Source organism: Pseudopodoces humilis, chromosome 3 (genome assembly GCF_049639895.1).
Source record: "Pseudopodoces humilis isolate 2021_Gansu_Grassland_sample_001 chromosome 3, ASM4963989v1, whole genome shotgun sequence".
NCBI lineage: Eukaryota > Metazoa > Chordata > Aves > Passeriformes > Paridae > Pseudopodoces > Pseudopodoces humilis.
In genome coordinates, this window is record NC_142202.1 from 62,042,520 (window position 1) to 62,062,728 (window position 20,209).

The window sequence follows — 20,209 nt, forward strand, 5'->3', positions numbered from 1 at the left end:
GTCTGTGGTTAGAAGCTTGATAGATTTACTTGTTGCACAGCAGTGATTAGAGATGACCTCAGTCAGCTCAGCAGCTTTATTCACTGTTAGCTGCACTATCCCTAAAGCACTAACTGACTTTGTGTTGTGTCACTGTACAGCATCACTCCAATTCCTTGAACTATTTATTTTACTATTTACTAACTTCAACCTAGAATTTTCTGAACCCACCCTTTTGCAATCCCTGTAGAGTCAAGGACTGGGATCCTCAGATAGCAAGCAAACCAAAAGCTATCCAGCTGCTCTCCCAAGGACCACATTCCAGCTGGATTAAACCTCTCCCTCTCCTCCAGGAAGAGTTTGAGGACAGCAACTTCCACACTACTACAGACAATCAAAACACTCCTTTTCAGCAAAAACATATAAACACTTAAATCAACACACATGCTACATATTTGAAATTAAATATATTAAATAAAAATTATTTTGAAAAAATTGAGTGCATCTGAAAGAGACACTTCTGAGATGGATCACAAGTTCAGACTCCTCCTTCCCGGCATCTAATTTACTAGAATCACTGATTTTTGCTCATCAACAAACCAGAGAATTCCTCTAGTTGCCTTCTGTCAAGAAAAGGATCACATATTTGATTCCAGTGAAAATTCTTGAGTGATTTATGTGGAAAATCACAGAACTCCACTTCCCTAGTTTGTTGGTTTGCTTTTTTCTAGAGTACTATTTATGCATTAATGAACACCTGAAGAAAAGTATTTATGTTCCTCAATTTTACTGCAATGGGACTATTTTTTAAGGGGAGAAAAGACAGAAACACTCACACCTGTTTAGTCAGGAGTATCTCCCTTTTCCCACATGATGCCCGTTGCTCATGTGAAATACCTACTTCTTTTAGCACTGACACCTTAGTGGATTCCATGCCCCTCCAACCACTGCTCCACTTTCCCTCACTTCTTAGATTACAGCTGAAACCCTGATCATCTCCCAGTTCTTTTATCATATGTTAGCTGCACATATATCTACATATATATATACATCTTTCTAACATCAAGTGGCACCTGAGCCCTTTTCCCTTCCCACTGAGAGCCATATTAGACCAGCAACAAACACTGCTTTATGTCACTGGCATACAATGAAATGAGGGCACCCCTCAGCATCCTTGTTGCACTTCATACCTTGGACCATGTAGGTAATGTAGGATTCAGCTTCGGAAAGCACTACATATTTAAAAAGTATCAGACAGACATTTTTGTGCTAACGGGAATGCAGCTTACCTTTCCCGAGGAACAGCAAACCAGTATTCTGGCTGCTTTATCTTTTTACTGTACTGTTGAGACATGGTCATGCTCTGAGACACAAAGGACTTTCTCATTGGCTTGCCTACTTTAATGCACAGGAACATTGGAGGAGTCTTGCTCTTCTCCTCTTTTGAAGGAAGCATATCTGAACAAGACACAAGAGAAACGGTCTGCTTACAGGAAAGTACAAATACCGCAGCTGATGAAACACTGTGACAAAGATTAATAATCTTGTGCAAAGGAATACTCAGAGGCACCATACACAGAATTACACCTGACATCAACAGCACAACTAGTTTAGTAAAACCACGTTCATCCTAAACTGAGGCCATTTATTCCCATTTTATCACAGCTGGTATCCCCTGTCACCCCTCAGCTGTACAGCTATGTACAGAACAACCCTGTAAAGAAACAGGTAAGATGACCAGGCTGGGTGCTGCCTGCAACACAAAGCAGGCAAATAAAGGGGACATGTTAGGCTCCAGAAAACCCATCCATGCTGAAGGGTAATCCTGCATGCACACACACACAAAAAGCCCAGTCAGTTTCTCAACTCAGTCAGTCACACAGCCATACAAGCACCTTTTATCTGCACAAGACAGGGCCAAGCCTAAAAGCGGTTTAAGCTCCTTAAATTGCTACTGTGACAAAAAAACCTGCTTATTGAACACTTATCAATCACATTGAAGTTGCTGCCTTCTTTGTTTTAGGTGCACACATACAGCCAAATATCACCAGCAAGATATAAACCCTTATGAAAAAAAGGAAAAATTATTTAAAGAACAACTGTTCTTAAAATAAAGACTTCCACTTTAATCATCCTCCACCACCTGAGGTAAATCAAGGGTATGTCCACTGGTTCATTAAATTACCCAGAGGGGAGCATCTACACCCCAGGACAGACCAGTGCTTAGAGGCACTGGGCTGCCACAGAAATGGTAATATGTGTGCACATGCTCTGAAGAGAGATTTCATTCTGGTATGTGATTTCCTGGAACAGCCTGGATTATTTCTGACAATGCAATGACCAATAAGGAGAAAAGTCAGTATGACTATACATGTATTCCTATTTATCGCTTCTTTAAGGGTTTCCATAGCATGAGAGACACCAGGCACGTGCAAATACTGTCAAGTGCCCCCGTTCACAGCAGTGCTCTACTACCTTGGATACTATCAGAAACATAACTGACAGATATAAGGCAATGAGGAGTGACAATTCCTAGGCCATGAAGTGTCCCTGCCAATACTGAAACTGGATTTACTATCCTTCTTAAAGTCAGCAAACAGAAATAAAGATTATATAAGCAGTGATCACTGAATGTGGAAAGAGCACACAAACTACTTATCAAACTACGAGCTTAGAGAATTTGAAGATAGCAGGAAATATAAAACTCAAATACACAAAGGGTAAAAAAAGAGACCAGCTATTACAGAAAGAAGAAATTTAGAGAAGGTTGTTAATTCAAAGGTTACCGTCATAATGCTGTCCAAGTCTCAGAGGAAACAAGGATAACCAGAGACCTACCTTCAATTGGCACTTGAATTTTCTGCAGCAGCCACAGTCTGATTTCTGATTGATTGTCTAACTGTGTTTCTTGACAGGTCTTGTCTACAGCTGGTACTAATGAAGAGTCCACAGACTCTTTCAGATCCTTTTCCTCTGCTGCTGCTGAGCTGATTTCTAATGAAGGTGCTTTCCTTTCAACACAGCAGGAATCAAGCTCCATACTTTTAACTGTATGGACTTCATTAGCTTGGGACTTTGAACAGCTAAGTGTAAGGTCTATGCCAATTGCTTTATTGTTTTCACCTTTCTGGATTTCAGCCTTGTGTAAGTCTTCAGATGACTGAGACCCATTTCCATCTTTATTGAGGTAAAATTCAATAAGTTTATCTTTCTCTAGCTCTTTCTTAGTGTCCAATTCAGTCTCCACCTTACCTGTCGGGGTACTGACACATTTGTTTACTTCTGGAATAACATCTTGCTTTTCACACAGCTCTAAGTCTAAGTCAGCTTTAGGTTCAACACTGTCCTTTTTTTCCAAGGAATCAACTGTCAAGTGCTCCGGGACTTCTGTAGTAGGTTTGGTTACCTGCTGCTTAGTTCTCCCCAAGTCCCTGGGGTCAGCCAGCAAGCCTTCCATTACTGAGATTTTCCTGTCCAGCCCTCTATCCATATGAGATGATGTCTTTTCCAGCTCAGTAAAGTCATCCTCTCCTTCTTCTAGAAGGGATTTTTCTTTGGTTTTGGTATCTGAAGCATTTTTTTCCCTGGAAGGGTCCTTCATACATGCATCTGCATCAAACTTTTCCAAATGTTCAGTGGCAGTGATGTTGTTGGGAAACTCCAGAGACTTTGATTTGATTGAGCCTGTACTCTCTGATGACTGAAGAACTTCAAAATCAGCAGACTTTTCCTTATCTGGAGGCTTTATCTGTTTGGCACCCAGAGCAACAGATGCATCCCCATTCTGCTGTCTCTTTTCCTTGCTAAGGGATTTGAATTTGCTGAAAGGATTGATATCTTTCTCAGAGGATAGGTCTTCCCATTCTCCTGGCCTGTACAGAGGACAAAGATCCTTTGGTATGTCACTGTCAGGGGAAATGATGGATGTACATACAATGTTAAAAGCAAAATGGAAACAGAAAAAAAATGAAAAGAAAAACTAAACATCAACTTAACTTAAACCATGAAACTCAACGAAAAATAACCTTCTCCAAAATAAACATACAGTACTGGAAATAAGGGACTTTAAAGACAATGAAGAAAAATGCTGAAAGTATAATACCAAAATAAAATGAGTAAACCACTTGGCAGAATATGCCACGTGGGTGAAGAAATGTAACACATGTAATAAGAATGTGCAAGTCACCAGAAGTTCCATAGCAAAAAAACACAGGACATGTATTTAGCTGCTGCAATTTAATTCAAATCATAATAATATTGTAACTTCCCACACCTGACAATGAGTCAACATCTACAACCATCCATGCTTCCCTAGTCAGTACAAATATATTTTTGAGAAAAACAAATCAGAGATAATCCTGTCTGAACATGTTTACTGCAGAACAGTAAAAGGCAACACAGTAGCTTTCTTCTTTTATTTGTCTCCACTATTCAAACATACTGTTTGAATGCAGGCTTTCTCAAATGTTTCTTTTTAAAGCAGGACAATCATAAAACATTTAAAAATTAAAAATCCTGAATAAACGTATCAGCATAAAATCATTGAGTTGTTTGTTACTGCTAAAACTCTGAAGAGAATGAGAATACAAGATCCTCATCATGCAAAAATTACTAAGAAGCTATTAAACACTCCAGAAATGAGTGTAGCAAGTATCCAGAAAGTTTTTCTTGAAATGAGAAAAAGGAGAAAATTCAATGAATTTCACTGTTCAAACAGGTATTGCCTATAAGAACAAAACCCTACTTAGAACAAATGGATAAGCAGTGTCTGGTCTGTGCATAAATGAATGTAGCCCACCCCAGAAAGTCTATTATGTATTACAGATTGTAACTATCAATGCATTTCTGGTTCTGGATAGAAGTATTCCACAGTCTGGTGTTTCTGTAACTCCTGAAAATGGCAGCTAAGGTGCTGTTATCTTCAAAAGTTTCAAATACTCCTCTGAGAACAGTCTTGGTAAAACAATAATGGTTGAAATCTAAACCTCTTCACATCCACTGAAAGAGCTCTAGAGAGAGGTCAGTGGAAGAACCCAACTGTGGCATATTACAAATGGTTTTATCAATTACTGGTTTGTACTGGTCTCCTTTGCACTTTGGTTCTCACATTCATGACCCAATTGTGTTTAATGCCATGTTATTGTTCTGAAGAACAACACAAGTGAATCATTCCTTTGCTGGCACTTTACTCTGCTGCACTAAAACTCTTTCCTTCCATTCCTCCTTCCCCCACCCCCTTTCCATGACCTTACTGAAAATCTGCAAATGTAAGTTCAGGGAAGAACACTCCTTACGATGGCAATGCATCTTTAATCTTCATGTGAGAGATGTCATTGTAGAGAGCTATTGAGACAACCTCCTCCATGGGGCAGATGAGCCCATATTCTTCACAGCCATTCTCAATTACCAGAGGATCAGACTTATGTGGGTCAAACATAATGTTGTTTGGAGTTACTATCATGACTCCTCCAACGACGCCCTAAAACAGAAGAGTCGGCACATGACATGTAATGCACTTATCGTTGGGTATTGGATTTTAGGCTACTATCCTAAAAAGCAAAACCACTTTCCTGTCTCTTTATACTGTGGCATGCAGTGTTTGCCAGCAAAATACTTTGCTTTCCAATTGCATCAAGTCAGCCATTGTAAGGAGAGAAAAGTAAAAAATTCTTAGTAACATCCAAGTTCCTGGCTGGTAAGGAAGAACATCTGAACTATTCAATTTTCAGTGCTGGCTGCTACAAGCTAAAGATGTGATTGTCAATCAATCGCAGATGAACAGATTAGTGGATTAATTTTTTTTTAAAAACCACATAGCATTTTATTCTGGATGCAGCTACTTTCATTTGATCCATGAAACTACATGCAACCAACACCTGCATACAGTTTTACTCATGGAAACATCCAGGTTGCTATGCCAAGCTAACATCAAAGGTCCCCCTGATCTACTTTCCCAGAGGTACATGCAAAAAGCTTCTCCATACAGTGATCTGATATGAGACAGCTTCTTCCCCACCTAGAAACAGCTCCTGTGATTGGTCCAAGATGTGTTCTAGCAATGGATTTGATACAATCAGCCATTATTCAGCATCAATCCATGGTAACTGATCATTTTTCAAGACTTAAGAAGATTTCCACTGTCTTGCTTCTGCACCCTCTCCTCCAGATGAACTACAAAATTCACCAACTCAGAAGCTGTGTGTAAATCATGATATCTGACAAATGGGAGACAGATCAATTGGAATGACCCATACTGCAGATACTAATTATCCAAGGTCATGTGCAGGGCAAGCCAAGGAAGGCTCATAAATAGGTAGGTAAAAGACCACAAGCTTGGTTTGTGGGTTTTTTTTTTAAAGCAGTAAGATACCAAGCTGATGGCTTAGCAGTGGCAAATGAGTACATTAATGCCTCCTCCTTTATAAAGCAAAGACTTCACATTTCCCATTTGCTTCTCCTGTATGACTCAGTTGACAAGCTTGGTTTGTGTTTGGATGCCAGAATCAAAACAAAGTGCAGAGGCTTCTCCCAGAAGCCCAAAGACAATACATCAGTAGACTGTACCTCCCACCCAGCCACTGCAGGCAACAAGGGATTTCAGCTACACTGACAAAGAAGCTGTCTCATTTTTGATTGCTCTGACTGAAAATTACTTGTTCCATCCTGCAGCCATAAAATTGGCAATCTGTATCCTCTGCACCTAACAAGGATCACATAGCAAGTGACAGTATTGCCCCAATTTACATGCAAGACATCAAGTAGTTCTCTATTACGTTCTACAAAACAGCAGACTGTAAAATTGCAGAGTTGTTAAATACAGTCTACATCCACTCAATGCAAAAAGAAACCAGAAACTGTAGGTGTAAACACATCCATCTTACAAAAATCAGGATAAAGGGGGGAAAAAAAATGTTGAAATGACAATGATTAGCATCTCTAGTGTAATAAATTCCAGAGAACTTGAAAACCCAAACACACAGACAGTTAACTGAAACCAGAGTCAACAAGGACAGATATATCAAAGGCAGTTCAGGAAGACAGTGTCTTGCAACCTTGAGAAAGGGGCTAAAATACTACCCAAGTTTTGTGCCTTTGCTTCTAAAACACTTGCTGTAATTTAGGATTGCAGTCCTGGCATATGTTACAAGAAACAGAAAGAGAAGACTGTATAATGCAATATTTATCCTTTTATTAGGCTTGCACAACGTTCATTTTCAAGTGCAGAAGCAACATAGACCTATCTGGAAACACTGCTCTGGAAACAGTTAAAATTTATCTTCAAGTCATAAATGAAATAGATGAACATATACTCATTTTATAAAGCTGTTGCTCAATTTGATGGAACTGGACAACTAATCCTGACATGTCATAACTCTGAAGTGCAATTCTCTCTGTGTATCTAGCAACACACAAGCAAAAGAACAAAATTATACATCATATCACATTATCAACAAACACAGCAGCTATAGATAAAGCCAATGTAACTTTTACATTCTTTAAAAGCATGTAGCACATTTGACTTTCCCAGTATTCATCTCCCATTTATCCAAAGAGCATCTCAAACAATGCCCCAAAATCAGGTTCTACCTACCTTACCATCTGTGAAGTAACGACAATTCATTTTTAAAAATTTGACAACCACAGGTTCATCTTCTTCTGAAGTAGAGGACAAGACTCTCTCCACTGGTTTGAAAGCCTTTCTTGCCAAATCAGCATCCTTAGAAAAGTTCAATGCAGAGCAACAGGATGAGAATCTTATATTTCTAAATTTTTGAAAACTAAAAAGCCAGGTTCAAACAATTATTTTCCATTTGCATAAGGAAGAAAAGCAATGGTCATGTATGTAGGTACACTTCCCACAGTATCCTGTATTGAAAAAAAGAATAACCCTTGGAATCTTACAAGAAACTCCATACAAGTAACAGGCAATAAATTAAAATACACCAAGGCAGGCCAGCTCACCAAAATTGAATTATAAGCTCTCATTAGGGAGAGGGCCTGCCCTGAGACATCATCTACACTGAATACTTCTACTCACAAAGCACTGGTGTGATTCCTCAAGCAGATGGCATCAGGTAAGGTTAAACACAATTATTCACTCCAAGTTTCTCTCCACTTTTGATAGTGATGTATTTGAAATGACTAATTACTTTAACCTCAGCAGATGTTAAAGACAGATAAACTGCCTAAAAATCATCACGGCCAATCACCCTTCTAAAGAAAATGAAAGATCAACTATGCTGAGGCCTTTTACAAAGATTAAATCCAGCAGTCTTGTCTAAAGACAAGTCTGTATATGGGTACCACCACAATTTGTTTAACTAAAGAGAAACTGACTGCTCAGACTAAACTGCAAGAACGCCAGTGCAGGATCGAGGGTCTGGACTGCAGAGCAGCATAAAAATCACCAGTAGGAAACACTAAATAATTTTTCATATTTAGCTTTCTATTCTTTAAAGACTATGCACTACACTATTTTTAGTAGTTCTGAGAGACTTAAGGCCCAACTGAACTTGCAATGGGTTTCCACATTTTGAATTCCCTTAAATCTGGAGTACTTTTAAGACAACAGTAAATCTTATAGTACAGCAAACTAATTTAACACAAGACACTACCAACAAGGTCCATAAACTCAAAACAATGTTATTTACAGCCTTGATTTTCAGCTTCAGAATCAGAAAATATTTTGAAAGTTTAAGACCAGTGAACCATGTTTGACTTACAGGGAGTTTATCATATTCAGCATCTGATGACGAAGGAGAAACAGGAGCACCAGGACTCGAAGACAGCCTCTCAGCACTTGTATCTGGCACAAAGAGAATCTAAATACAAACAGGTATTTCAAAACAGTGAGGCAAAAGCTTTAAAAGGTTATTAACTTTGTTCTATTAGAAAGACAACACAATACTGATCACTCATATCTGCAATGTACACCTTAAAAACATTCAGAAAAATGAAACTGATTTCCTTATTTCAGCTTTTGTCTGCTAGGTATTCTTAGGCAAGTCACACCATCACTCTGTGCCTCAGTTTCCCTATCTGCAAACCAAGACACTTCAACCTCCTCATGGCTGTGAAGCAGAAGTAGAGATCTGCTCTTTATGAACCAGGTGTTAATCTTCACACTTGCATTTCCAGTCCTGGACTCTCCTGAACAGTCTCTCTCAATTTATTTCTCATCTTACAGGAGACTGACTCATACCCAACATAATGGCACAAAGTCATTTCAGTTTCTGTCTCTCTCTAATTCTTTAATGCCTTATAGATTGCATTTATCCAGACTTCCCAATAATCCAACTCCCTTGTAACAGCTGTATTATCTTCTTGAGCTTCAGAGTCATCTTTAAGCTTTAGTGACAGTACATAAATAACAAGTCAGATATGGCAATTACAAAGCTTCCCTTTCACACCAATTCCAAGTAATAATCTACTGAGTTTCAATTTGTGGGAGGGCTTTACTGTCCATTATCCTTGTATCCAAGTACCTAAAAGACACACATAAGTAGTTAAAAACTTCTCAATACACAGCAAGTAATTATGTTTCAGGTATTAAAAAAACCCCAATAAATAAAAGATTTACCTGGCCTGGCACAATGGTCTGTGTGAAAAGCTTATTGAGCTCCACAAGCTTGTTTGGGGTGATGTTGAACTTTAATGCTATGCTGTTTATGGTGTCCTGATTTCCAGCCTGAAGAAAGAGTTGATGACTAAGATACCATACTGAACACAGCACCACACATGAACTTAACCCATTTAACAGACTGTCTGCAGGGATAGACTTGATAACCTCAACACCCCATCTATTTAATAATTTAGGTGATAAACCAGTATCAAAAAAAGGACAGAAATATTCTTTCACACCATACAGTAGATAAAATGTAGAGGTGTTACAGGTGTCCCTCTCCTTTTCTCTTAAAACTTTAAAGCAGCACAAATGTATTTAGAACTGGTCTGGCAAGGGGGAAAAGGTCATACACTGCAAAGTTCACTACACCTCCAGCAGCCGCAGCATGTCAGGCATTTGTGCAGTTCCCAGCTGGGACACCACCTTCCACAGAGGCTCTGTTTGGTAGAGAGCGGAACACATTTAGGGACCCGAGGGCTCACACAGACATTTTGGGCAGAGCTAGGACACTGCTGCCCTGCTCCAGCTTAGAGAAACCAATCTCATCAAGCACAGGTCAACTGCTCGATGACTTAAGCAACACGGCAGAATGGGAATATTTTTCAGAATAACAAAACCATAGCTCTACTAGAGAGCCATAATGCAGAAGTAAAAATTGAACTGGCAGCTGCAAGAGGCAGAGATCCTAGGTTGGACAGAGATTCAGGATGTGACCCTAGCTCTCCTTATACGGTGGTATTTGAATGGTATCAATAGGCGCAATCCCTATTGAGATAGCTGCAAACTGAGAAAGAAATAGTGCTTACAGTTTTGTGCCACTCCCTCCCTCTCAGTGTCAACAACTCCACTTTCAAAAAGCAGGCATAAACACACCACACACCAGAACTTACTGTATATTCTATGGTACCATGGGGCTTCTGAGAAACCATTTTCTTCTCTTTCTTTTCAATGGTTTTGTTTTGATTGTCATCTAAAGAGCAAAAAAAAATTCAAGTAATTGACTGTCAAGATGTTTACCTTTCAGTATGTTTTGAAAGAGATCTACAGTATGTACAAATTGCAGCTGTGAAGAAGAACAAGAGGACACACTAAAATGCCTATTAGCCCTAAGACTGAACTGTAAGACAAGAAAACTTCATCAAGTACAGCAGGTTTAGTAATTGTTCAGGAACTCTGCAAGAGTAATGTGTGTATGATTAGCAATTATAGCAATACACAACTGCTCCCATGGTTTTTTCTGTGATTCCTACAAAATTGAGCTGCTGGGTACAAGTACTTTGTACCATCAGGTGAATATACATACATCTACTGCCTTGGTACAACCACAACAAATATTGGTTAATCACCACTTCACCACAAGTACATTCTATTTAAACACTAATCTCTGAAGGTAAAAGTGTGCCAAGAGTCCTGCAACGCATTCACGTATACAGTCAAGCATGAAAAAGCAGAAAGTTTGTGCAGAGACTTTTTCTATAAGCTAAAATAACAGAACTCACTGCAGCTGCAGAAACCCTTGCAGGACCCAAAAGGCATTTGTGAGAGGTCAGCACCAGAGCTCTCTACTAGAGCATGATAGAGATTTCTTACCATAAGAATTCTTATGACAGCAGTGGGTGGGCAAAGCCAAGGCTCAGGCAGGATGGAGCTGCCCAGCCAGCCCAAGCCCCACAGGCTTCCCCTCCAAACCCAGAGCCCAGACCCGCATACCTGGGGGGGGTGAGGGCAGCATGCAGCCCCAGCTCCAGGAGTGGGGATGGGGTGCCAGGAGGCAATTCATGTCTCTCCCTGCCTGACTGTCCCCAAGACTGTAGAAAGGTCCTGCTGCTGCTGGCAAGATGCTGCACCCCAGATGAAGTGAGGGAAGGCAAGAAGACAAGGCAAGGCTGGGCCCAGCAAAGCCAGCAGCCAGGAGCAGGGACACACTGTCCTCCTGGGAAGACTCTTCCTGTGGTCCAAGCCAGCAGCTCTGGAAGATCAGGGAGGAAAGGACTGGGAACGGTAGCACAGGGCTTCTGACTTGCATTCGGGCTTTGCTGCAACCTTTGCTATTTCCAGCGAGCAGGAGGCAGATAGTAAAAGGAAGGGCGAGGACTCACCTGCCACACTGTAATGTACACAAGAAACAAGGAGGGGCCCAGTGTGCTGCACCTGACCCTTCAGCTGGCCCACGTCCACAGCAAGATGAATGCTGTGGGGCTGCCTCAGTGGTTCTGCTCCCTCAGTCAGAAGAGACTCCCAAGAGCCCTGGACATGCATCCAGGTGTTACTGCTGGCATATCCCACCCATAACCTGCCAGGGATGCAGTCATGAGAAGTGCATTGGTTAGGAACACTACAGATAAGGCAATGGAGGCAGAAAGTGTGTAGAAACCAAACACAGTTTAAGTACATGCACATAGTGTAGATGGCATGAGTGACAGTGGGAGGAAGGGGAGGATCAGGATGATGCTGGCTTTGCCCTGATAGCCTTTTGAAACACAGCATCACTCAATGATCTCAGACACTTCGTCTCTGAGACTGAACACCTACACTGAAACTTTTTAAATTAGCTTTCTTACTGTGTTTTCCTGACCATTCGTATTCACCATTGTCACACCACCTTTTGCTGATCAAAGTGAAAGCAGTGTGTGGAAAAATAGTCAATGGCAGCATTATCAGGGCACAGTATTAAACCATCAGAAACACAGTGACAACATGACAGACAAAAAACTTAAGAAATACTGGAAGTTTTCTTTATCCATTTCCTACATACAACTGACAATATGGTACAATCCTGCCTGAAGAAACCCTGCCAACTACTGATCTCACACTGTTTTGTAGTACCAGAAAATAACACTTCAATTAGACCAGGATAACTATAATTGCAACTATGTATCACACCCATGTAAGCAAACAACTTGAACTTTTTGTGACCTTCCACTGGAGAAACACAAGAAAGGTAGACTTCACCTTCTAGTTAATTCTTTGGTCTAGCTGGAAAAAGTAGACAAGTTTTCAGGTATTTTACCCTTACTTATCTCTGTACACAAGGTAGGAAACAATTAAGAGCAATAAGCTCACACTAACTAGACATACACCAGGCAAGACCTCAGAGGGGTGGCAATAAAAATAAAGTAGACCAGAGAGATGTAGAGAGAGAAAGAGATTTTGCACCTGTTGAATGGGAAAAAGTTTAAGTCTGAATGTAGATGGGAGAAATTGCAATACACAATAAAAGCAGTTTCTCTGAAAGACTTATAATATTTGCTATTAACTAAACATTTTTTGTTCCAAAGCCTTGTCTTTGAAAATGGAGGGCTGACCACAACAGCAACCACCACACCACTGTGGCACAAAAAGACCACAAAATAGCAATACAGACAACTTTCTCCCCTGCAGCTTCCTACTTGGGAAGTAGGACACCCCTCTCTCTCCCCCTGCGAAATATCAGTATTTTCCAGGTCCTCCCAATTGCATTGCCTGCTAAGTTTGGAGATTAAAAAATACTATCCAGGAAAACGTTATAACCTGAAATACTGTATTCACAGGGGACATATAATATACTCTAGTTCCTGGCTGACAGGACTGTGAACCAGTTTGTTTAGTAGGGCCCAGAACACAAGCATGGTACAAGAGAGAAGAGTGAACTAAACATGCACACATAATTGAAAAACTCTAACTGCAAGACAAGAGAAAGAGAAGTTTGAAAGAAAAGCTGAGTTCAGATTAAACAGAATACCATGATTTTTTTGTCAAAAAATGTTAATAAATCCTAAATAACTTGAACAATTAGACACTTTTCTTTCACACCTATGTGCAAGAACACGTGTTGTATGTCTGTTTAGCTACAGGCTGAAAGAAGCAGCCGCAGTCTGTGAATTTGTCTCCTGAAACCAAAATTTGACTTTTTGTCATATATGGATGTTGTTGGATTTGTGTTTGGATAGTTTTTTCCTCTACCCCCACTGCCCCTTCTTTTTCTATGCCAGCAACTAAGGATTGAGAACACTGTCCATATATTATGCCTAACTACTAGACAGGTTTGGGCAATTCAAAACCACATCTAATTATTTGAATAGTGTGAATTCTTAACTAGTCTATGTTTTTAATTGTGCATATAAAGATTTAAAGTCATAAATTAAAAATTTCACATCTTAAGAAGAAAAAGTTGCAATGAATCCATTAAACCTGACAGGTACTGCTAAGCCCACATACTGCACAAGTGGTGAGGCTGAGGTCACAAATCATGCTCTACATGAATGGTTTACAGCAGTGACTGTAAAGTCTGGCAAAACAACACACCACAATATTCTGTCTCTCCAGTTCCCCTCACTTTCTCTCATTTCTCCTCCAGGAAGCCAAATGTTTTCTGACATGATCTGAAGGCAGGTACCTCTAGTATAGCCACAAAGACATGCAGAGCACATGCAGGCATGATGGAAGCCTCAGGAACCACATTTCTTCAAGTCAGAACTAGATGAAGAGCTCCACAGGCTTTAAACAACTGCCTTTGGCTACTTTTTGAACTTGAACATTTGCTTAGTGGTGAAATGACTCACAATTCTGCCTCCCAAATTTTCCTGCACTGCATGTACACTGGAGATAGGATTGCACACCCATGAGAAGTGACTAGGTGTTAATGCAAATTTGATCACACCGCATTTTTAGGCAAAGGGCAGAGTGGGTGGACTGAACCTTTCTGGTTTTGGGAAACTTGAAAATTTAAGAATTATATAAAAATAGCAAAAGAATAAGCAGTGAGAAAAAGAATGCCAAGTGAGAACAGGCAATAAAATACAGGCTTACTGAAAACAGGTCTAGAATGTGAATTTTTCTGCCCTTAATGATATATTTGTATCACAGTTTCCTAGCAGACTCTTGACATTTCATTTAGCAATATTACAGGAAACCTTACAAAAAAGAGTTACCCAAGAGTAATTTGGAAAGCAACTATTGAAGGAGTATGATAAAGAGGTCAATCAGTTTATCACCCAAAAGACCTTGACGCATGATAGGAGAATTACACCTCTGCAACTGTGTAAATAGCTCCGTAAGTAGATAGAATAGGTCAAGGAGCATCAGGAGTCCCCTGGGCTGCCCACATGGAGGAGAGGCCATCACCCCTGCAGGATGATTCCATCAGCACCGATGATACAGACCAACCTGCCCAGCCCAAATCAGTGTGAGGTGTGGCAACGGTGACAGTGACAGCTGAACCTGCCACAGAGGTCCCCAGCCACCAGTCAGCCTCATGGCTGGTTGTGCTAGCAGGAATGCTGAAGCAAGTAAGGGGACAAAGGACTGACCACTTTCCACACCTGGCAAACAAACTCAGTAGCCTGAGAGGATAGAGGCAATGGCATACTTGGTGCAAAAGTCCATTTTACTCATTAATTTCTGTCTTACCAAAGATTTAGGCCACATGTAAGCAGGGAAATCTTTCCCCTGATTAGCTCCTTGGCTTCTAGAAATCACAGACTTCCCAGAGCAACAGTACTGAACTGTAACTGTTCAGTAACTGAACTCCTCTGTTCTTTCAAGAGCTCCACACCAATTCTATACCAATGAACTACACAATGAACTCACATTAACATGATGAGCTCATAAAGCAGTGCTTGCCTTCTTGTACTTCATACTTAATTTCACTGAACATCCTAATTAATGCTATTTTAAGAGTGAACAAATAAATAGTCATTATTCACCTTCTGCATACCATTAATGATGTCACAGATTTCCAGCATCTTTTCTTAGTTAATTCATTTTTTCCAGCTGACTAATCCTATGATACTTTGGACTCTTCTATTTCTTTGATCACACAGATTGGCCTTCTTGTTAGCTTTCCCTCTCCTACTACATTCTTTTTGAGATGGAGGAAGTAAAAACCAAACACAGACTTTAAGCTATGAAAAAACCAGTATGTTTTGAAAAAAAACAATGTGCTGGTGACAGAAAAGAGTGCTTCCTTAAACCTGTATGATACTAGTCATTTTTCCACATCACACACTAATAATTTTTCCACACTGCTCAGTATGTCACTGCTGTTTCAGGACATTCCAGACCCACATCTCTATTACAGATTTGTTAGAAGCAATAAAATTATAGTTCGTCCTAGCCAAACACCAGGACAAAGGAGTGAAAACCTACAGGTAGCTTAAAAGAATCTGAAACACAATAAACTTGGGGGAGAACAGTTATCCCTCAGAGTAACTTAATCAGTGTATGGATAAGAAATTAAGCAAACAAGGCTTCCTGCGTTTCCTTAGTTAATTCCTTAGTTTCCTTATCAATGAATGAGGCCTGATACCAATTATGGTAACAGAGATGGAGTACAGTAAGTATCACTTAAGTGATTCTAAACACAGATACCTCAAGAATATGAAAGACCTTCTTGGGACGATGGAGGGGGAAGACAAATCAGTTTATCTGAACAATTTTTTTCCATTCCTACTTTCTACCCTGACTTTTTAATAACTTTCAGCAATTCTGCTATGTGCAAAGCTGTGCATAGGATGATGCAACTGTGATTTAAAGCATCTTTCCAGCTTTCCTCATGACTCTCAAAGTGATGAACTGAACAGCATTCACATTAAAATTACTAGTTTTAAATAAAAAGTCTTTCTTTTGGGTCCTGTCAAGCGTGGGTGAACCCCAAAGGATTCAAATTCCTGGTTTGGGACACCTTCCACCCACTGATGTTTTAGCTGCAGCATCCTCTGAGAAAGACACTTCAGTCCCATTCCCTCCTTTAGCCAGATGCAGCAGTTAGGGGGTACAGAAAAAGGTTTTTTGGCTATCTGATCAGACCTATCTCTGTGAAGAAAACCAGCAAGCTAGACAGAAACATTCTGGACTCAGATAACTACTTCCATGTTAAAAGAGAAATAAAAAACATCCCTACACTTTCTCACCAACTCAGGTATATATTTTTCTTTTCTGCTTCCCGCTTTCCCCAGTTTCCTGACAAGCCCTCACCCTTACTTCTGTGTATTTTTACTCCACTGAATCGTATCAGTTGGCTTCCTCCTTTGGTACTGCTGAAGCCACTTGAAACAAAAGGGCAGGTGTCATCCATCACAACCACACTTGTGCTCCTTCATTAGAGAGACTTCTCCTGACATAGGAAAATAGCAATTCCCTGATCAGATCCAGACACATGATTCCGAAGTATCTATGCCTGAAATAACTTTTCTCCATTCTCAATAAAAACTGATTGTCCACTAATTATTTTCCATGCAATTCTTTCAAAGGAATAAAGAGATCACCAAAAAATACAGAGCCTCAATGAAAAATGACAATCAGTTCAAAGAACTGATAAAAAAGGTAGTAACTCCTCCTGCTGTCAGGTATTTTTGGGCACACTTCAATAAAAATTTGACTATTGATATTCATGCAATATTCACATACTACAGCTTCTACACGGAAAACTAGAAATACTTAAGGAACTTAAATTTCCTCTTTATTTACTTCATCCCCAAGAAGTAGCTTTAGCTCCTTTGTGGTCTGACAGCATTACTTCTGAAACCTGTTCAGGAGCATGTCAGCATCTAAACACATCTTTCAGTAGAAGTATCACCATAAAATTTCTGACTATCCACTACATCAGGTACTCAAGCACAATACAGAGTAAGGAAAATCAGCCCATCATCAAAGAAGGTCTGAGGGAAGGAATACTTAGGCATCACAAGAGAAAATGTGGACATTTTAGAAAACTGTTAACACTACACATGCTGGTTTTCTTCACTTATTTTGCTGCTTGAACACACCACAGCTTGCCTGGGAAGGCTATGCCATGTAAGTCAACCAGGACAATGTCTCCTAAAATCAAGCACTGCAGTGTCCTGTCTACTGATTGGTGTTTACAAGGTCATAGGTTAAACGTAGAAATGAAAATCAAAAAGATTCTAAAGATACAGGATACACACCCTGTTTTTGTGTCTGGAGATGACATCAGCATCTGATGCACTGCTGACTGTCATCACTTCATCAAGCAGCTCCACAGAAGCTAAAGAAAAGAGCAATTCAGTTTATACATGCTACCTATCCCAAGCATGACCCAACAAGTTGCAACAGAGACGTCACAACAGACTGTGAAGTTATTAGGAAATGTCTATAGAGAAAGCTGGAAGTGAAGGCGTTACACAATCAAAAGAATCTGGCTCAACTTTGTGTTATTATTTAAATGCAGGTGAAGACAATGGTGCTTTTTCAGAGCATTTATATTAACTTTTAACAGTATTTTTCAAGTACAATATGGGAACTTTGTGAAGAAGAGAAATTAAAAGCCTGCCTTGAGGATACCAGCCCAAGTTATACAGACACCCTAAAAATGACTCTCATGCCTCTGCTTGGAGACCAAAAGGTCTGCAACATGATTTCAAATGCACTATATTGTGTTCATTATATGCTTGGCTATATAGCCATCTTAGAGAAGAATGTCTGAAATGAAAATGAGACTATTCTGCCTGTTCCCCAAGGGCAGAAGTCCCAAGAGAGCTATGGTGAGTCACTGGGGAGAGAGCTGATTACACATGGATGCTGCAGAGGACTGCTCCACAGGCACTCAGGGTATGGGCTCTGGAAGCCTGTGCAGGGGAAGAGGCAAAGAATTCAATGTGCCTGGTTGACAGCCCTCCCAGGAAACAGGGAAGAGAAAGACATGTGAAAGTCCAACTCTATCCCAGCACAGGACACACTATCAAGACTGCCTCCGAAGAGCTGCACGTGCTCTGCAGGTAATCAAGACTAACTTCACAGGACACCCGGGCTCAGCAAGAACAAGACTCAGCAGGCAGCTGGCACAACCTAGGAAAGCCAGACTACCCCAAGCATGATAAGCCAGTGGATCCTGGAAGTGACGAACTTGTTAACCACAAAGACATATTTCCTTTCATTATTGCAGAAATATGACAACTCTTTCATCTTCCTTGCTGTCAGAAGCACCAGAAAACTACTGAAAATTCAACTGCTAGTATCACATACTGAGCTAAAATTATTTTTAGTTTCTCTTTTGTTCTTAACACAGTTAAGAAATCTCTTATTTTTTATGTTCCTGGACAGCTTTCATGTTCTGTCCTTTACTTTCCCATTCAATTCCTTTGCTTCCTACTTGAAACATACATTAGATTACTGACTATCAACAGGTGAGTTTAGAAGTTGGTTTTATATATCCATATAGCTTCATTTCCTTCTAAAAGTAGACTTAAAAACAGTTCAGTCTTCTGTTTCAAGATTAAGTTGCCATGTGTGCCATGGGGAGCTTGGCCAATGTTAAGACATTTCCATGCAAATTTTCAGAATTTAAATGCTAACAACATTATTACTGGTACTTCCCAGATTGAATTCTCCTGCCTATGGATGAGGCATCCCTTCTCTGTGCAACTGTTTCTAGAAAACATCTGTTAACAGCACAGCTTGAACATAACCTGGTGGCCTTAACACTGATTCACTGGGATTCAAGACCATTTGTTCTCATTCCAGAACAGGTCACCTGAAAACAGCTGCCTTTCAGTCATTTGTCCACTTTATTCTTTCCACATGGTTTCTATAACCAATGCTAATAAACCAGCGTCCTGAAGCTTCCCAACCAGCCACTGCCTAGTCAGTACCTTCAGTTTACGCTCATATGCAAGTTTTTCCAATCCCCTTGGTATTCTACACAGGCAATTATAACCAATTGACTTCCTCCTATGCTTCTTCAATTTTATTTGAGATCTTCATTCTGAAAGAAAAATATTATTTCCATTTTCACCCCTCGTTAAATCCACAGTCATTTCTGGTCTGAAGCACAAACATTAAGGCAAGGTCTCAGAACCTGGGAAAATTTAGATCCTGTTCTTACTGTTGCATTAAGCAACTTAACACAACACTGAGTAGCCCACTTTGTAAATCACTTAGATTACTTAGAATAGAAAGTACTTTGCTACACAAATAGGGCTGACCAAATCAAGCCCTGATTACAGTTAGTTATCTACAAGCAAAAATTTGTATGGACTTTCTTTTTTTTTAAATTCTTTCTTCTTTTTTAATGAGTAGCACCTTAATTAGGTCCTTAACACATCTTACTGTTCTGTATCAGGTAATACAAAAGACAAAACCAGGACTGATAAACAGAAGGAAGTTTCCATTTTTAACTCAATATTTATTGAGAAGTCCACTTCAGATTAAGCCTACTTAGCAGATGACCTAACTATTATGCGATGTGTGTTCACTAAGCGTCATGTCATTCCATTCTATTCCATTCAATTTAAATTCTCTATAAATGTTTACTGCGTTGCAAGCAACTTTCATCTTTGAAATAAAGTACTTCTGATATTATGGGAGCTGCCTCTGTTGTTTCTGTGCCAGTCAAGGCCAATCTCACCACGTAATGAGTAATGAAAATTGCTGTGCCCTCTCTGCTTTACTTACTAAAATTTGTTCTTGGTCATTTGCCTATAACATTCAGAAGCCTGGCAACTGCACACAAGCTGTACTGCTCCTGTATCACTCCCTGCTCAAGGGATGGCAGGGAGAACAAGTAAAAAAAAAGATATCTGCTTTCTGCCCCTAGGGCACCTCCTGCTCAACATGTGATATATTATCTCATTAAATGGATATATACCACTTTCCTTCTCATGGTGTTTA

General features: G+C 39.9%; 1 protein-coding gene across 7 annotated transcripts in view; it reads right to left on the minus strand.

Annotated features, from left to right (window-relative positions):
- Nucleotides 1–20,209, minus strand: part of NCOA7 (nuclear receptor coactivator 7) — an 81,557-nt gene that overhangs the window by 13,310 nt on the left and 48,038 nt on the right. For 3 of the 7 annotated variants that reach the window (XM_088053175.1, XM_005518333.3, XM_088053176.1), the window contains 7 exons: nucleotides 10,495–10,574; nucleotides 9,560–9,667; nucleotides 8,703–8,801; nucleotides 7,571–7,696; nucleotides 5,274–5,458; nucleotides 2,818–3,884; nucleotides 1,269–1,437 (listed from right to left, as the gene is read on the minus strand). In XM_088053175.1, the coding sequence (XP_087909301.1) occupies nucleotides 1,269–1,437; nucleotides 2,818–3,884; nucleotides 5,274–5,458; nucleotides 7,571–7,696; nucleotides 8,703–8,801; nucleotides 9,560–9,667; nucleotides 10,495–10,574 (1,834 nt within the window). Of the gene's footprint in view, nucleotides 1–1,268; nucleotides 1,438–2,817; nucleotides 3,885–5,273; nucleotides 5,459–7,570; nucleotides 7,697–8,702; nucleotides 8,802–9,559; nucleotides 9,668–10,494; nucleotides 10,575–11,314; nucleotides 11,637–20,209 lie in introns of those variants that run through there. The other 4 variants (XM_088053177.1, XM_088053178.1, XM_088053174.1 and 1 more) reach the window with 4 other exon arrangements.